This window comes from Artemia franciscana, chromosome 21 (genome assembly GCF_032884065.1).
Source record: "Artemia franciscana chromosome 21, ASM3288406v1, whole genome shotgun sequence".
Taxonomy (NCBI): Eukaryota; Metazoa; Arthropoda; class Branchiopoda; order Anostraca; family Artemiidae; genus Artemia; species Artemia franciscana.
Genome location: NC_088883.1, coordinates 10,062,882 through 10,083,467, shown reverse-complemented (window position 1 = coordinate 10,083,467; position 20,586 = coordinate 10,062,882). Strand labels below are relative to the sequence as shown.

Genomic DNA, 20,586 nt, shown 5'->3' with positions numbered 1-20,586 from the left:
GCTATTTTCAGTAATTTTAGCTATGACGGTAATTTTTTTTTGTCGATCTTCTGACAAATAATAAGCACCGCTGCAAAAAAAACTTTTCATTAAAACCCAAATGACGATCTGGGCTTTAGAAGGCTTAGGGAGTATGAGCTCTACTCCTGCTTGTTGTAATCTCTTTTTGTTTCAAGTTCGGATTGATCATTTATTGTAATTTCTTTTTTTTTTCCTTTTAGGTTTTACTTACTATTTTATTATTTGAATTTATTTCTGGTTGTCATTAGTTTTGAAAAATGTGTTTTTTTCCCACTTTTTTTAATGAATACTGTAAAATAGAGACATGAATGGAGAAGTTTTGATTTATTTTATGCAAGATGTCTGAAAGGCTTACGAAGGTCTGAGCATCAGTTTTAAAAATCACAATTTGCAAATACCTGCATAGATAATGGCTGACAGTGTACTTCTTTCCTCGGGGGGAGCCCATTTTGCAAGTAGTGGATGCATGCAAGGCAGAGATGGGCCCTGGAATAGAAATCGGTATTTACTTTTAGTAAATAGTTCAGGAAATACTTGCAACCTAGCAAAGAGTGAGCCACAGCCCATAGTAACCAAAGTTTAAACGGCTGTTTTGGAAAAAAATGGCTTGCAAAAAAAATTTTTTGATTTAAAAAGCAATTTTTAATTAATGAGGCGGACTAAATTGAGAAGCGTAAGATTGGAATCACCAACGTTCAAAACCCTAAGCCGATTATTTATTACCGATTATAAACCGATTCTACGTTAAACAACAAGTAAAATTGCCTTCTTGCTTGGGTGGCACCGATGTGTCCTTCTTTTCCTTTCCAGGGGTGATTGTATCAAGCCTGTGGTCATAGAATATTCACTAGTGTTAATTTTCAAGGCTAATCATCTTAATTTGCGTCCAATGCTATTTTTACCATGATAGAAAATCATGAATAACTTCTGCGATTTATTTGCGCATTCATCTTAATTTCTTCCCCAATGTAGATTTTTGAGGATAATGGATACCCTGAGACTTTATGGCTTGAAAAAAAAGATCTACATAGGACACAAGTTTGAGAAATTTAGCTTAGAGCTATAATTTTGGAAACAAATTTTTCATGTAAGTGACGTCTCGGGGACGACCCGAAAAAAATCCATAATTGCTAAAAATGAACAACCAAGACTATCAAACGGTACAAGACCGATCCGAACAGCCAAATCAAAGGGCATGGGAAAAATGTTTTAGGTAATAATGAACGAAAACAAAACAGGGAAAACAAGCATAAGTTAGAATCACAGAGAACGAAAAATCGAAATTAATAAAAATGAAACAAAAAAAATCAATGAAACACATGCGGTTAAAGGACAAGTAAAAGCAAGAATCAAAACGAAGCAAAAACAGAGATGAAGCATAAAGATATTTTCGATTAGAGGACATTGACACCAGTGATCACAAAGACCCAGAACGAAAATGAAAGACGAAAGAATCTTCAACTAGATGACAAATGAAAGTGACGATTGCAACAAATAGAAAATGAAGCACAATAAATCTGTAGTTAGAAGAAAAGCAAAAGCAAGAATTACAATGACTCGAAAACAAAACCCAAGGAATACCCGGTTCGAAGATTAAAGCCATCCCAATGTCCGACGGCAACAGGCTATGGCACAAAACCCAGTACTAGCCTTACAAAAATGCCATAAACTGCGCAAGTGTTGATTTCAAATCATTGGGGCCCTTCAACGTTGTACGTATTGACTGACGAGTCCTTTATTTCCCCGAAAAAAGAATAGCAAATAGAGGTGATTCATTGGGAATTTCAGCTTGCATGGTTAAATTGTATTACCACCTCAATTGTCTCCAAATCAATTTATATGGCTTTTTTTTTTACGACGTTACACAGTTTCTAATGAGTTCCACAAAAGAATCTGAAACTTAAACCAAGGTTTCGCTCTAACTTCAGCAATCAAGTAATCTTCGAACCATCAATAATCGTAACGTTTGTAGCTTCAATCTATACGGAAAAATTTATCCCAAAATTAATTAATTGATTAATTAATTACTTAAAATAATTAATTAATTAATTAATTAATTAATAATAATTTATAATTAATTAACAAAAATTAATTTGGAGACACCCAGATAATTTTGTCAAAAAACACTTGCACATCTTTTAAAGTATAGGGTTTTTCGCATATTAATAAATCTGTTGGAAAAATTATGCGAGAAGTACGTCTATTTACTCTCTTCACCAAGGAATAAAATTGTGTATTTATTTGTGTATTTTCTTTTTATTTGTGGCACTTTTTTCTTGAAAACAACTGCATAATTTTTTTTAATTAGTCCAAAGAGGTTTTCCAGCCTGAAAAAAAAAACTAGATAAATAAGTGAGGACTTTGGGAAAACTCGTTTAGAAGCTGAATTTTAAGAAAAACATTTTTCATTTAAGTGGTGTCTAACCCATACGTATTTAAAGGGCTAATTATATAATTTTCCCCAGGTATTGTCATATCGTTTTAGGTATCTAAGATGAGTTTGAAACTACACAAAATGACACAGGTCTCCGAACAGCTAGAGGAAAAGATATGGAGGAAGCGACAAAGAGAATTATTTTGAATTTAAAACGAAAACGTTGCCAAACAAAATCTGCGGATAAAAGACAAATCAAAATTATAATTAAATGAAAAAATACGTTATTTTAGCATCTATGAAGGATAAACATGAAGGAAGAATTGAATTCGCACAAGAATTCTTTAACTTAATTTAAAATCCTGATTTGAAAAGAATCAGTGGGGAGCAAGGATATATTTTCCAGGGTATATTTTTCAAAGGGGGTGCTTTCTGGGGGGTATTTTCTATGGGGAGGGATAGACACTTAGAACCCTAAGAATCGAAACTAACACTAAGGTCAGCAGAGTGGTGCTGGCTTCTGCTAAATCGAAAAAATAAAAACTAAATGTGATGGAATGAAAGAACGTGTAATTTTAGAGTATGTAAAGGATATACAGAAAGGATACCCCATAATGTCTTAATTCAACTTAAATTATTGATTTGCCACCCTGTGAGTTAAAACTTAAGAATAAAACGAAAATTTTGCTAATTCATAATTTAGATATCTCAAAGGATATATGCAATTGAACATGCCTGGTTGTTAATTAATAATTACTGGTGGCTGCAACGTAGTTAAAGGGCAAAGTAGGCAGCATGGGTTTTGAAAGTATATTGGCCTCCTAATTTGAAAGTCATAGGCTAATTAGAAAACTTAATTTTTTTTTTTAATTCTCTAAATGAGCCTCCTTTTTCAAGGTGCTATTATGCAAACCTAAAACAATCAAGTTTTGATGCGCTTAGTAAAGATTTTCCTTTTAACCAAACCCAGAACAAAAATTACCCCCCCCCCCTCCAAACAAAGATCTTGGATTTGTCCTTTCCAAACTCTGAATATGAAGTATTTTGTAATTCTGCCGGCTGATGCAAATGTAGAAACGGTGCTTTAATCTGTTGGGTTTTATTGTTTGCGTCACCATTAAAGACAGATGTGTCGTTTTTACGACCGAGATTACAACCTTTTGCACATATAAAAAGTTCAATCTTGAGTGATTGTTTTTGGAAATAAATACTTTAAAGACCATTTTTTATGAGACCTGGAATGTCAAAGACATTACGGAAAAACCACTATGACGTACTCGATATTGTTCAGGGAAAGGCTGTCGACCCCATAGGAAAGTTAAATGGAGAAATGGACTTGGAAATGTCAAATTTCGAAAATGACATAAAATCTCGAATCTTTTTTGAAAGTTTTGTAATCCGAAACGGGACCTTCTAGGTGACGAGAAACTTTTTTAACATTATGTGGAACATTTAATATATCTTTACTGAAATATGGCAAGTTATAGGGAATACACTTACTGAAATATATTCCAGTTACCTCCTCGCTTGAAATTCACTACCCAGAATAAAAGCTGTTTGCTTTTGGTGGTTTATGTTAGAGAACCAATTTTGTCCAATTGATAGTTTTTACAGTTTGTGTGATTTTACAGACTTTAGTGAGAGCAATGTAAACACTGGCCTAAAGTGATTTCTTATCTTTCGGACGGCTTCTCCAGAGCAAACGTACGTTATTTTTAAGAAACTAGCGCTTTCTCTAGAGGAAATTTTGTCAATTTCAAATTATAGTTAATGTAGCAATAAAACTAATTTGTAATACTTCATATTAGGCTATTAAATACTATTCCCTAAATGACCATGGAAATGTCATTAATAAAAAAAAAGTGCAGGTGTAAATTAAGGGGAGGATGAGGCTTAACGTCCCAGAGCACACTTTGACCTTCCATTCAAATAAGCTAAAGCTGTTCGTAGGATTTGGGTTTCGATGAGACGTGACATACCTTCATTTCAACGAAAAAAGCTGCATATGAGTAGGAAGCTTCCGTTTTAAAACCGACTATTTGCCTACTTTGTAGGCAAATAGTGCTGTATTTATACTAAATACAGTATAAAATACAATATCTTATACTGCTGTATAAATACTACTGACTAGTGTTTTTTGCCTTGGAACTGTTTAAATCAGGGAAGGCCATCGCTAGATTTTTTTTGTTGAAATAGCTATTTTGAAATAATTATCCAGTTCCATGTAGTCAAAAAGGCAAATTGGTGTCCTGTTATCTACCCCACTGCTTAAAACTGCCACTCGATATTGGGGTAGTAAATACAGAGTTATAGGCTAGGCTGCAAAACTCCGTGTTTAGGCTGATATATACAAACTATACATGGGTGTTGTTTCAAATCCAAATGAAGAAAGGAACTTTTTTCTAGTTTTCTTTCATTCTTAGAATCATATTTGGACTAAATACACAGTATGACTGCTTGGATTTGGCAAATATTACTCCAAAATTGACTGTTTATACAGAAACAACCGTTTTAAAAGCTCAGAGCATCACAATGCAAAATACAAACTTTGGCATGAAGATTGATGCGGAAAAGTGCTAACATTGTGGCATGGACGGGAAGAAATGTTCAAGTTAATGATGTACTTGCCACCCAAATTTGTACTGACTTGAACTGAAATTGTGAAAATTGTGACTCTGCTATTTGCTTTAATTTAGGCTTGTTTTAATGCACAGGAAAACAAATTACTATGAAAACCTCTAAACCCAGTATGAAATAGCTAAAATCATAAAGATGACTGCAGGCAGTGAGACCTGACAAGATACAATTAAAAACTACTTCGCTCCAATGCGCTCAATAAGTTAGTAATCCATGAAAATGGAGTTTGAAGTAGCTTATGATTCCTGACTTACCAATTCCTAAGGAAAAGGTGTGTCATTGAACATCCTATCCGATGTTAATAGAAAGCTCTACGACCAATTTGCATCTACGACAAATTTTCTACAATTCATTTCATCGAAGACTAATTTTCAGACACTGATTCGACCAGTGACCAATTTTTCAACGGCTAATTTCATCTACGACTAGTTTTCAACAATTAATTCGACCAACACCTATTTTTCAACGACTAATTTCATCTACGGTTAATTTTCAACGCACTATATAAGGACAGAGCGTGATATGGCATATCTTTCTTACTTACCGACTTTAATCATGACTTTTAAATTCTCACTTCTTACCTGACAGAAACCCATAAGAACACGAATCACTATGACTACTTCCCATCCCCCATATGCAGCAACTGGAATCAACAAGGTGAGTATTGACACTAAGACCTGACAGGCAGCAAACAAATATTTTGTGCCAATAACATCTGCCAGGCGGCCACCAGGGATGTTTGTTAGCACGTATCCCCATAGAAAACTTGTGCTTATTAAGGCTTGAATGGGCTCCGTCCATGCAAATGGTCCGTCTTCGTCGTTTGTTGCTGGAAAAGTTCAAGTTTAGGTGGCAGAAGTGTCTTTAGTGGGGTTTCAAATACTTTTAAAAAATGATTAAATTTTGTCTTTCCAAAATAAAAATAAAAAAACTACAAGAGCGGATACTGTAATATTTGCACAAGACTAATTTCTTTAAGCACAAGCTAGTAACTTAGTCAGAAAAACAGTGAAAAAAGATGATACCAGAGCTTCTAAATGTTCTATGCTTGCATTGATTTATTCAATATAAATCTAAAAAAAGGTTACGACAAAAAAAATGTATAGCTGAATAAGATCAATTTCCAACAAAATGAAGCGGTCAATACGTTAAAGTTTACTTAATATTGGCATTAAGGTTTCAAATTAAAAATGAACCGATGGTTTATTAACACTAATGTTATACCTTAAGGCTACTTAGGACCATTGAAAAAAGAGACAAAAGAGATATAATTTCAGAATTTTATATTCAAAAGTTTAGCTTATTTTAATCCAAAGATTCATGTATAAAAATATTTTTTTTTCGACGGGATATGCTCTACCCCGTCGGACAAAAGAGGCTCCAGAATGTCATAAAGTGTAGGGTTTGCTTGATTCATTGCATTTAAGTTTTGGGAGTCTATAGAGATATGATGACTGTAACGCTAATATTTTATCCTCTATATCACGATCCTCGATGCCATAGATATGCTAGCTCCCCGCATCAAAGTTTTCAGCATCGGAACGAGAAATTAAAATTCAATCTAAACAAGATTTGCCTTATAATTCCCAATAGTACAAGTGAAACGGCTCACTTGATGGACCAATAATAGTTGATGCACCACAAATGGTAATCCAATTTCTTGTACCCTATATAAATATTACATTTTTGATCGGAATTTTCATATTTACCTCTGGGAAAATAAATAAATAAATAATAATACATTGAATCCTAATCACTATTTACTATAGGCACCACTAGAGCCTTGTCAACTGATTAGTAAAGGGGGTTACAAAAAACTTTGTAAACGAACCAAAAGTTTGTTAATAGGCATTTTAACTATGTTTTCACGAGTAAGGCAAACATTTCGAGGAGAGGGGGGGTCAAAAATCCTATCAAAAGCCCCCTTGGATACTGCCTTGGTTCTGAGAATTAAAACTCTGATTAAATCCTTCCATCAATTATAAAGAATGGAGATAGAATAATGTAAAATATGATTTAAAAGCTGCTGTACAACACCCAAAAGATTTAAAAGAAAACATTTGGTATGAACTCACTCATTTTTTTCGTGATAACCCTAATTGATAGTTATTGTCGTACCAGAAAATTGATTGAAAATCCCCTAAAAGGAGCTTAAGGATGGAATTCTGAATATTTTATTTACAAAGATATTATTTTCTATGACGATTGATTTTAACTGACAAAGAGTTTTTCTAATTGAAATTAGATTTTATGAAATAAAAAATTGAGAACGAAGCCATATTCTTGTTCTTCACTTTGGCATGCGATTCAAGAAAGAATATATTAAGCCTTTTTGGGGTTAATTCTTTAATCTAACCTTAACTTATATAATGTTATCAAAGTTAAAGGCTATGAAATTTAAAAAAAGAAATGAAAGAGTTAAGGGCTATATACATATACAAAGTTAAGGGCTATGAAATTTAAAAAAAGAAATGAAAGAGCCAATAAAGTAGAGCTTGAGCAGAGGCGAGATAACGACCTCTCGGTTTTGAGAGATTGAAACCAAAGAAAGCGGAGAAATCTCTTTTAAATAGGAAAAAGAGTAAAAATATAGACCTACCAGTCGAGTTCGGTGATTGTGATCCACACTGACCTTCTCCAGGATTTGATGAATTTGCTAGACCACCACCATCACCCCGAATAGCTGTATAATTTACCATAGCAACAATAGCTAGATTTATGTTATTCCTTACCAGGAAGACGTTGATATAGCCAAGAAAGGCCATGAAGGCCATAACATACCTTGCCGGTACTAAATCTGTAACATAGAAATATACATATTGATATAGGGGTATCTTAGATATTGAATAATAGCTAAATTCTTACTTTTCATTTTAAAACAGCAGAAGAGTAGAAAAGTAAAATACCAAAAGTTCACATGGAGAACCAGCCTTTAGACTTTTAGACATAGATCAGGTATATAAATTCAGCATTTAAAAATGAAATGAAAAGAAATATAAATGTATAATTTCAAACTCAGTCCCTGAATAGAGATTTTAGATAAAAATAACTATTTTTCATTTTTTTAATGTCTAATGTTTTGAACTATAAGTCTAACAAAATCCCAAAAGACAAAACACTTTGGAGTTCCAGAAGTTGGTGTCTGTAAATTGTCTATGGAAATACAAAATTTAGAGAATCTGAGGGATAGGCCTGTAAACATTTTAGTAAATATTGATAATATAGAAGAAAAAAATAACTGTTGAAGTTGAAATACTTTAAAAAAAAATTTAATAGTTTGAAAAGGTTGGCCAACATAACATGATTAGTAATCTTAGAAAAAGCTGACTATTATTCTTTACGGTAGTTAAACCTAGCGATATTATTGATCAATTTTATTGGAAAATAATAGCCAAGATTAGGAAAATATTTAGTATTGATAATCTTAAAGAACAAACACTCCTCTTCCTAGAGGTAACGCAAACAAGTGTTTTCCCGGCTCTTGAGAAGCTAGGTTATATATTCTCGATTATTTATATGTAAAATTGTCGTCAAAAGAGGTTTGCCACCCATGGAGTGGTTTACTTTTTTGAAAAGTCTAGTTTTTCGTGTTTCTATTTTGTATATATTTGTTCCTATTTTTAAATATGTCTTTCTTTTTTTTTCTTTTTGATATTCCATCGCCATGCCTTTTTGTTATTGATGGGCTATAAAATACATTCATTCATTCATTAATAACTTTTTTCAGATTGCCGGTATAGAAAGTAAAAAAAAAAACCAGAAACTAAGACAATGATTCCAAGTCTCTGACTCCTCTTTTTCATCGCCTTCCAGCTACTAATGCTTTCACAAGTGCAATGTAACAACACACATGAATATTTTGGCCTTGGTTCCTAAATGATACGCAAAGCATTGCAAAAAATTCTCAGTTTCTAATGTCCACCTTCTTTTAATCTCCTACTTTAACTAACATAGCAATAATTCTGCTTTAATTCATTCAGCCGAAAAATCAACTGCAGCTTAATTTTCCTCAATTCCTGCAAACAATAATAAATAGAATCTGGAGCTCCAAAAGCTTTAGTTTAAGCTTTATAGCTAATATTGGTCTTAACCATTTAGGAGCATTATCCACCTTTACTACTACTACGTAACCGTGGCAATGCTATTTTGCACATAGCACTAATCACCTTAATGTGTTTAACTTGTGAGTGACACAAGGACGGAAGCTTCACTAGAGCTCTTGTATAGACTTAAACACTTGCTCATCTATATATATAAAAATAAGTTGTCTGTCCGTTATGTCTGTTACACTTTGTTAGCCTACGCCAGATTATATCTTCTATATATATAAAAGAAAACAAACTAGAATGTAAAACTGGAAATTGCATAAATATTTCGAAATATTTTGACAATAGATTAAAGTAATTCGAAAAAAGAAAAATGGTAAAAAACTAAAAAAAAAACTAAAAAAAAACGAAAAAAAAAATTAAAAATTAAAAAAATTAAAAAAAGAAAAAACCTAAAAAGAAAAAACGTAAAAAATAAAAAAGATAAAAAACTAAAAAGAAAAAAAAAACTAAAAAAGCTAAAAAACTAAAAAAAAGAAAAAACTAAAAAAAATTGGGAATTGCACAAATATTTCAATATATTTTGACAATAGATTAAAGTAATTCGAAAACCTTTAAACAGATACCCCAAATTTGAGGTTTAATATAGATTGTTGGAGCTTTAGCATGCTTGGCACGTAAAGATTTTTCCAAGTGTCAATGTTAGAATGAACATTGAGAAATTGAAGAAAACAAATCAATAGAAAGAAGAAACTAAAAAAAAAAACTAAAAAAGAAAAAAAAACTAAAGAAGAAACTGTATCTATATATATAAAAATAAGTTGTATATATGCATGTTTGTTTGTTTGTGGGTTTGCATTTGACGTCATTATAAGTATATAAGGCTTTGTATATGACGTCATTATAAGATGACACTACAGACCGGGACACCGGGACACAAATGACGACCGAGACACAGGGAATATAAATGACGACCGGGATATATATATATATATATATATATATATATATATATATATATATATATATATATATATATATATATATATATATATATATATATATATATATATATATATATATATATACTAACTGTGCTAACTGTACTAACTATAAACTGTACTAACTATATATACTAACTGTGTTGGGGTGGCGCTTCGCGCCACCCCAACACCTAGTTGGTGGGGCGCTTCGCGCCCCCCCAAGCCTCCCCGCGCGCGTAAGTCGTTACGCGCCATATTAGTTACGCGCCATTGTAGTTGTGTCCCTGTGTCCCACCTGTGAATATAGATAGATTTATATATGTGTTTCAAACTACGTAAAAATTGCAAATATACAACATTCTTGGCTTTCCCATTGTCTGTCCATATACAAAGCCGTATGTACTAATAATGACGTCATATGCAAACGCTCTTTTTACAAACAAACAAACATGCATACACACAACTCGTTTTTATATAGATAGGTAGATAGATAGATACAATACAAATTAACTACGTAAAACTTGTGAATATACAACAGTCTTCGCTGTCCCATTGTCTGTGCGTATAAATAGATTGTCAGGTTTACCAACCCTCAAAGATGCAACATACAATTGTACATTGGTAAAGCAATCTGTATTAAGATCTATACCGCATTTTTCTAGTGATTGCCCTTGAGCTTTGTTGATGGTGGTTGCAAATGCTAATCGAATTGGGAATTGCAATCTTTTAAATTGAAAAAGCAGATCCGTTGGAATCATGGGAATGCGAGGAATAAGAACGGCCTCACCCTCATAAGGCCCTGTCAAGATTGTGGCCTCTATTAGATTTTCCATTGTTTTTTTTACGGCAAGTCGCGTGCCATTGCAAAGCTTTGGTGGGTTGATATTTCTTAAAAGTATTATTGGTACGCCTATTTTTAGTTGTAGCACGTGTGGTGGAAACCCTGAAGGATCTATGGAATTTAAAAATTCAGATGGATAATTAACCGCTTCATTTGGTTCCAAAATACAAATTAACTGCGTAAAACTTGCGAATATACAACATTCTTCGCTGTCCAATTGTCGCTGCATATAAATAGATTGTCGGGTTTACCGACCCTCGAACATGCAACGTACAATTGTCCATGGGAAAAACAATCAGTATTAAGATCTATACCACATTTTTCTAATGATTGACCTTGAGCTTTGTTAATGGTGATTGCAAATGCTAATCGAATTGGGAATTGCAATCTTTTAAATTGAAAAGGCAGATCCGTTGGAATCATGGGAATGCGAGGAATAAGAACAGCCTCACCCTCAAAAGGCCCTGTCAAGATTGTGGCCTCTATTAGGTTTTCCATTGTTTTTTTTTTTTTACGGCAAGTCGAGTGCCAATGCAAAGCTTTGGTGGGTTTATATTTCTTAAAAGGATTATTGGTACGCCTATTTTTAGTTGTAGCACGTGTGGTCGAAACCCTGAAAGATCTATGGAATTTAAAAATTCAGATGGATAATTAACCGCTTCATTTGGTTCCAAAACTGTGTCGACTGACTTGTAAAGGACTGCCTGGTCTCGAATCTTGGTCAAAACAATATTGTTGATTTCGTGGACGTCTATATTTTTGGGTGCGAGAATCGCTCTTTCACTTAGCCATTTATAATTTTTATAATTTTTTCGAATATTCGGAAATACTTTTTCAATCAATTCATTTTTGGACGTCACTAAATTACAGAAATCAGCAGGTAGTTGTATACGTCCTGAAATTGAGTCTACTGGGAGCTTTCCGTTTCCCATTGCCAGCAATTGATCTGAAAATGTTTGACCAGAGTCATCGTTTTGCAATCGGACACGCACATTTGTAGTTAATTTTAATGTTTTTACGTGTGCCCATAAATTAGAATTTTTCAGGCAAGCATTCATTTCGTCTGCAGGAGTTGATCTAGGTATTATAGGTAATGTTTGCCTGAAATCTCCCGCAAGCAATATTAATGTGCTGCCAAAGGGTTTCGACTTCCCTCGCAAATCTTTCAAGCATTGATCCAGAGCCTCGAGCGATTTTTTGTGTGCCATTGTGCACTCATCCCAAATAATAAGTTTGCATTGCTGCAATACTTTACCCATCCCAGATGATTTGGAAATATTGCACGTGGGAGTTTCTGTAGAATGCAAGTTCAGAGGCAATTTCAAAGCGGAATGAGCAGTTCTTCCACCAGGCAGCAATGTTGCGGCTATTCCGGACGACGCAATTGCCAACGCTATATCATTTTTTGATCGAATTGATGCCAGAATCAGTTTTATCACAAACGTTTTACCAGTTCCTCCTGGCGCATCCAAAAAGAAAATTTCTCCAACGTTGTTATCGACACAATGCATTATCGTATCATAAATGTCTTTTTGTTCCGACGTTAACTTGGAAATGTTATTTTGTACATACGACAATAGATCACTCGTACTGTAACTTTGTTCACGATCCAATTCTACACATGTCGAAACAGCAGTGATACGGTTAGGTGAAGGCATTCCCAAATCCTGAAGAGGTTTGTTTGCCATTCGTACGCACAAATCTTCTATAACAACTAAAGTGTAGTTATAAATTTCTGATGTAAAATCAAAAGTCATATCTGACGTCTCTAACTGTTTTCGATGGAGTATATCTTCGGACATTTTTGACTTATATTTTTCCCATAACTCTGTAGGAGCTGATGGAGAGCAAGTTGTTAAAATGATGCCAAACAATGCACGAATTTGACTTGGGGTTTACGTTTCGCACGCGTCATTGATGCAGTTATCCCAGTGTTGGTCATTCTCCAATAAATTCAGAGCTTGGCATGCACTACGGTAAGTGTCATGTATAGTACCATTTACAGTCCTCAAATACTCAAAGGATGTCAGACCGGGTACATTCACCAAAAGCAGGCGTAGAAAGAAGCATTCATGTTGATTGGGGTGAACGGTGTAGAGTCTTCCTATCGTGGTATCTTTGAAGATGGTAGGTTGACCGTCGACTGACTTACCCTGTTTTCGACGTTCAAATACTTTATTTTTAGTATTCCACGTGTAATACGAAGGCACTTCAGTATACAGCAGTTTTTTTGCAAAAGAATCATTTTTGCAAAGCGAAAAAAAGCTGTTAAGGTTGTATCCGGTGGATTCAGGACTCTTTGTTGCACGTTGGTTTCCGTGAAATAAACACGTTGACCATTCTGTAAATGTACCGCTAAGTGAACAACAGCTGGACTACGTTCATGTATCGGAAATGAAAGAATTCGCCAAACAGCTTCATTACTGCTTATGTATCTTCCAGCCTGATATTGTACGATTTCATCGAAATCTTTGATTTCGGGCTGCAAGCCAAAAACTGCCATGTCACTGCCTTTGTTGACGTATTTACATATGTATTTGATTGCCTTTACGGAGTTACAGTATTCAACGCTTATGTGTGCATTAAATGTTTTTGATAATAATGGGGAATATGGAACAACCCACTGGTTATCTACTTCGATGGTGGTACCGTTACGCTTCTTTATTATTGCTGTTTTACCGCCATCTTCAGTAGATCTTCTTCTATATTGTGGGTAACCATCATTGCCAGTAATTGTGTTTGATACTAAAAGTCGAGGATATTGCTTTGTGCACCTTCCTTTGGCCATGCATGGTGAATTTTCGTTCAGTGCACCGCAAGGTCCATGTATCATATTTTTTACAATAATATCATGTAACCCCTCATCGACATTTTTATCAGGTATTTCAGCGGAAATCACATCATCAATTTCGTTCGAAGTAATTTTTTTATGTAGCCAGATTAGTATATAAGCGTGTGGCAAACCTCGTTTTTGCCATTCCACTGAGTACATCCAGCATCGCACTGACCCAAACACTTCAAGTTTTACAATGTAGTTTATCAGTTATTTCAACTTTTGCCGGAAGACACGGGCCGTAATGTCATGCCTATGAACCGCCGATTGTCCTTGAAGTAAAAGCTGCAGTATCTCGTCCCAAGATTGATTACATGTAAATGTAATAAATAAATCTGGACGACCATAGAGACGAACATACGCAATAGCATCTTGAGCATATTCATGCATATGACGGGGACTGCCAGCATATGACGAAGGTAAAATTGTTAATCTTCCAACGTTTGTGGTATTACCGTCATTTATAACTGCATCTCGCAAATGAATGTATTGTTCAGAGCGGAGCTTGGTCTGATTCAGGCGGATATATAGCAAACGTTCTGATTCAATTTTAGCATACATATCAACGACGAATTGGTGAAACAATTCACGGCATTTTAAAATATAATTTTCTTCATCCTGCCGAATCATTAGTCTATAGGAATAATAATGCATTGCACTGCATTTCTTATTCATTTCTTTGTTAGTGGCTGGATTCATCAATTTAATATTAAAGTGATAGCCGTCGGCTCCATCCCAAAAAATGATAGGATATTGTAGGGCATCGTAGCATCGATGAGTTTCAGCAATTCTTAACAACTGAACGTTTCGCTTATGAAGAATAATATCTCGAGGTAAAAACTGATCACCGACCATAACGATTGCCACTTCGTCGATAGTTGGAGCATTGTATCTACGCACATGTTGGCCAGGAGGCGTTTTGTCAGCGGAAATAACAATTTTATGCGTATCAGTAGGCATCAAATCGATGGCTGTTTTGAACAGACGCACTAAATTATTATTTTCGTGGAAAAGATGTTGCAATTGGGAAACGATTGTCCTTTCAACGTTGGGAGAAATTTCGCAACGTGCATTCAATTCAGAATTTCTATCACTGATGAAGTACAATTGTAAAAATTTATGATTCTCGCCTGAGAATGGTAGAAGAGACCCTGCTCTATGATAAATTTGCCCTTTTACTTTGAAAGTAGACATAAATTGATCTGGATTTTCGATTTGGGCTCCAAACGACGTCATTTGGAAACATGAGTTGTATTTTCTGATTTTTGACAAAAAACGCTTAGATTCTGACGTAGTTCCAGTAAGGAAAGTCTTCAATGGCTCTGGTGGTGCAGCCAATAGAGGAAGTTTAACTTTTCCTGAGGCGCAACACATTCCCATTGTTTCACCATTGAATTTCAAGGCCTTGCAATAGGGACAAATTTTAGACATTGTCCCGATTTGAACACATCTACTCAAGATATAATCATCGACTGGGTTGTACCTGAATGCCAGGCGATAACTTTCAGGTTGCTCTGATTCCTCGGCACGCTTTCTTTTCTTACTTTCTCTATCAGCAGCAAGCCTGATTTCTTGCTGTTCTTGTGATTCCTCGGCACGCTTTCTTTTCTTACTTTCTCTATCAGCAGCAAGCCTGATTTCTTGCTGTTCTTGTAATTCCTCGGCACGCCTTCTTTTTTCACTTTCTCTTTTAGCAGCAAGTCTGCTTCCGCGTTGCTCTGGTAGTTCCTCGGCACGCTTTCTGTTCTTTCTTTCTCTATCAGCCTCAAGCCTGTTTCCTTGCTGTTCTTTTGATTCCTCGGCACGCTTTCTGTTCTTTCTTTCTCTATCAGCCTCAAGCCTGTTTCCTTGCTGTTCTTTTGATTCCTCGGCACGCCTTCTTTTTTCACTTTCTCTTTTAGCAGCAAGTCTGCTTTCGCGTTGCTCTGGTAGTTCCTCGGCACGCTTTCTTTTCTGACTTTCTCTATCAGCAGCAAGTTTTTTGGCATAGACTCTTTGAGCATCTTCATCGGCTTTTGCCATGGTAAGTTCATCAGTCATTGTAAACTTAAACATTAATAGATTTCTACGTGAACATATGTCTTAAATATCTTGAATGACGTCACCGTCAAAGCAAAAATGACGACAACTAATTTCATGACGTCAGTCAACACAGAAACATGACGTCACCTGATCCACAGACAGACACACAGACAGACAACTTATTTTTATATATATAGATATATATATTTATATATATATATATATATATATATATATATATATATATATATATATATATATATATATATATATATATATATATATATATATCACAGGTAGGACACAGGGACACAACTACAATGGCACGTAACTAATATGGCGCGTAATGACTTAAGCACGCGGGGGCTTGGGGGGTGCGCAAAGCGCCCCCACCAACTAGGTGTTGGGGTGGCGCGAAGCGCCACCCAAACAGCTAGTAATCTATAAAATTAAGGAATAAAGGGTCTTGAAAACACAGGTACTTCTCAATTATCTAATCTAAGAGTGAAAATTGGGTCGAAAGTAGTGGTAGCTCCTTAGATGCGGCCGCAACCCTCCATAACAACCAGCTCTGGATCCCTAGCAGCCAGCCGATGTTCTTATGTAAACCTAGTTGTTACGTAATACTTTAGGGGGTATTTCTTCATCGAGATTTTTTTAAGGTTGTTACGTAATAGAATTACCTATACCACTGTTTTTTTCAAGATTTCTTCAAGACTTGTTTCGCCAGAGCCCATAAATTAAATGGAAAGCCCCTGGTTCTAAGAAATTCATCTTAGAAAAATGTTTACTTATGTAGATGACGTTATTTTGCCCTGTCTTTATAGTCGATGGACTAGCATTAAAATGATAATCCTATCCCTAGCGTTATGAATATGTTCAAGGAAACCCAAGGGTATGCTATAGGTTTTTTATTTGGGCATGTACGGATCCAAATTAAATACATTGATTATTTGATTTTTTTCTCCTTGTTCATGTTATTTGTGTTCATGGCAGTGTTCTAAAAGAACACTTCCATCGGGGGGTAATTTCTCAATAGGTTTCAAATTGATTTAGTGAGATTGATCCTATGCTCTCCATCAGCGGTTCGGCAAAGGTTTACTCTAACCGTACAGTGCCGGTTAAGATAACACTCATATCTTGAGTACCAGACAAGTATAATACAACTACAACATAAGTTTTTACAAACACTGTATCTTTTATGCCATTTTTGAATAGTTACGAATCTTGATCTAGAGATTGCATCGTCAATTCATATAGGATCCTTTAGGATTAATTAAATGATAAATTATTGATCAGAATTCTTTTTTACTTTACACACAAGAGATCAAAGTCCAAATACTTAAAATTTCTGTGGTTAATTTGTCAATGGTCCAATTGCACTCGAATTTTTTTACAGAAGCCAAAGAAAGTTTTAAAGGAATTTCACCATTGATAAATGACGAATCGGCTTAGGTACGTGAACCCGTAGCATTATGTTGTTGATTCGTGATTGTGCGTGGAACGAGCAGTTTGATATTATTTTCACTGGCTCTTAAATTTTCAATCCCTAAACCAAAAGAACTCATAACCTTTTGCTTTCGTACAAAAAGTATTGCCAAGGTGAGAGATACTATTGCATCAGGCGCAGTGTCAAGTAACTTTCCCAAAATAGAATCGGACGAGGCAAGCTCTAACCTTATATTAATCTTAATATAGGGAGGTATCAATTGGGATATACCGAATATTCATGATCTATTCTCCCAACCAAGTATAAATCACTAGTTTTTGTCTCTCTGATTGCATTCCTGGTGTCAGTGTCCGTTTAATATGCATATCCAATGGTGAAACCCTTCAATTTTGAACGGGACTTAGAGTCATCAAGATTAATTAGATGTAATTTGCACGGTTTGAAAGATTGTTCCTTGTGTTCACAGCTTTCTATTTATGTAGGCACTTATTAATCTAAACAAATTAAGTAGTTCACATTTTTCGTAGGATAACCCCTCAAAAGCACTTGGTTTTTGATTGTTAGATTTTTCGACAACAACATGCAAATCTATAAATGTGGAAGTCAAATCTATGAAACAGACTTCACTGGAAAAAATTTGAAAATAATTTTTTTTTTCAGATAGATTTTCAGAGAGTGGTTGTTGCGGATAGAATTGTTCATAGCAACCATGTTTTACGCTCATATCTGCAAAGCAATTTTTGCATTGAAAAGAATCAATGATGAGATGACTCAAGGATCAGACTCAGAGTGGTTAATATGCCATTTCTAGGAAAAGAAATCCTTTTTTGATCTAATAATTTTCTCTTGGTTTCTTTTTCTTCTTTGACAAGAGTGACGTCTTTCACTTATGACCTAAGTAGAGACTGATGAGTAATGAGGTATTTCGTGACATTTTAAAACTTTTCCACTTTCTGTGATTTCAATTGCTCACCGGGGGATCGTGGCCTAGACCCAATGTTTTTTAATGCACTTTCATGAAGAAACTCAACCCCCTTTTTTAGGGGAGGATCGATAGTGTAATTATAAGCTTACCTGTTGCTTTGCTCGGATAATATCCTTTTTAAGAACCTTCTTCCACTATCCGTCCCGAAACTTAGGCTGATGAATTTGCATGTTTGCATGTGGGTTTTATAGGCCCAAGGTAGCAAAGGGAGTTAACTGGTCCAATAACCGCTATGGGAATAAACAAACAGGGGAAAAATCCGGTGTTTGTTTCATAAGGGTATCCCTTTGTTGCCTTTGAAAGTCAATACATGACTGGGCACCTTTGTGTGTTAGTACCAACGAAAAAGAGTATGAAACTCAATAAATGTACCTACCACGTAACGGGACACCTTTGTATCTTAGCAGCAAAGAAAATAAATTTGAGGATCCTAATAAAGGCTTGTATAAGCCCCCAGCAAATAAACCTATGTCATCTACATAATTAAACATTGGACTAAAATCCTTTTTTTACAACCTGGGCTCCCAACTTGATTGGTGGGCCCTGATGAAACAAGTATTAAAGAAATTTTGAAGAAAACATTTGCATAAGAAATTCTATTATGTAACAGCCTTGAAAAAAAAAATTCCTCGAAGAAAAGACATCCCCTTAAATATGACGTGACCACAAGTGTAGATAATAGAGCCTACTGGTTGCTAGGGGCCCGAGACGGGTTGCTACAGAGTACGACGGCTGAATAGATTGAGCCTGCACTTCTCTCAGCACATCCTCCACTTCCTTAAACCATACTGTTCTTCTCTAAAACTTTAGTTACAACATCTCTGAGTCTAAAAAGCATCATCATACAAGTTCATTTCCTTCCTAGGAAACCAGGCTAATTCCTCTATAATTACCAAATTCACTCTTATTACCTGGGAAAGGGGCCTTAGACCCAACCTAAGGCTCTACAAGACTCATAAAAGTCCATGCTAAGAACCTTCCAATATGTTTAAACTCCATATTGTCAACCCAATTCGCCTCTAAGCAGTACAAACTCTGAGCTTAGGCTGATTTCCAGCATTGAGAACTTTAATGAAAGATAATGAACACCTAGACACGTTTTCCACATTTTTTTTTTGTTGTCTCCATGTTGTTCCAAAATGTTACATTTATTGTCACAAAATATCCAAATTCAGGCAAATATTTACAAATGAGCAATTATCACTTATATTGAACATGCATATTTGTCAATTTTTTGTCTATTTGTGTTTAATCTTATTTTTTGTTATCTCTTTCCGTGTATAACTCTTGGAAGCAAGATGAGCTCGTTTATCATTCATTAGGTAAATAGAATGGAAAATCAACATAGAAAAACATTTGTACTATTCAAATATTGATAAAAAAAAATAAAAAAAAACGTGGAAGAATCCAAAATGCAAAATATATGGGAAAAATATTCATAAAACAAAAACAAAATCAATTTTAATTGTTAGTAGAACTTTTTATGATTTTGCGCTTTTTCAATTTTGTTATTTATAGTAAAGTTGACACTGTACAATTTTTTTTTTTGAGTTAGGGGAAGGAGGACAAAATATACGGCCTAGATTGACTTTTTTCACCTTTTCTACCAATAAAGATCTGTACACATATTTACGAAAATCTACACACCTAATGGTGAGTGTTTACGAGCCTACCAAAAGACAAAGTATAATAAAAGGGCTTTTAAATTTAATATTAAATTTAAGGCTATTTGCACTAAAAGAAACTTGAAGCCTCAGTAAAACCCTAGCTATTTCAAAACCTACTGGAGGGAGTCCATAAGTTCCAAAGCGAGCTGAAGTAGAACCGAGTGAGCAAGAGGGGGAAGTATGGGTATATGAGCCATAAACATAAATATCTGAAGACTACTACTATTAACTATTAATATATGGACAAATAAGATAAGACCTTCTATTTCTGAAAGATTTTGAAGTTGTGGAGGGTGATGGAAAAAAGTAGCAAGAATTTATATAGCTTTATTTTGTATCACATGGAGAGGTTAAAAATCGATATGTAGTGTATTCAAGTTAGTAATAGGATATTTTCTAAAGTATTTTTTCTGTTATTGAGTGATTAAAAAAACTTTAATAACTGAAAATTATTCGATATTATTCGACAATATTTTACTCGATTTAAAAAACCTAGAGTTTGGGGTTAAAAAACCTAGAGTTTTATACGCAGATAATAAAAACGACTACGGAAAGACAAAAACTCAACAAGAATAATTCCGAAATATCGTAAGGTTTTAACCCTACTTATTCCATTTCCAAAAAAAAACTAGCTCATTAATTCCAATTCTAAAAATTCTTTGCTTAGTTTTGACGAAAAACTTGGAACTCAAAAATTAGGAGAAATCCACTGGATAAATGAATTAAT

At 34.6% G+C, this 20,586-nt stretch overlaps 1 protein-coding gene across 1 annotated transcript in view; it reads right to left on the bottom strand.

Moving 5' to 3' along the window:
- LOC136040677 (putative inorganic phosphate cotransporter) overlaps positions 1-20,586 on the bottom strand; it is a 91,110-nt gene that overhangs the window by 55,560 nt on the left and 14,964 nt on the right. The window contains exons 2-4 of the mRNA XM_065724976.1: positions 7,632-7,829; positions 5,614-5,861; positions 420-507 (exon numbers count right to left, since the gene is read on the bottom strand). Of these exons, the coding sequence (XP_065581048.1) occupies positions 420-507; positions 5,614-5,861; positions 7,632-7,829 (534 nt within the window). The remainder of the gene's footprint in view (positions 1-419; positions 508-5,613; positions 5,862-7,631; positions 7,830-20,586) is intronic.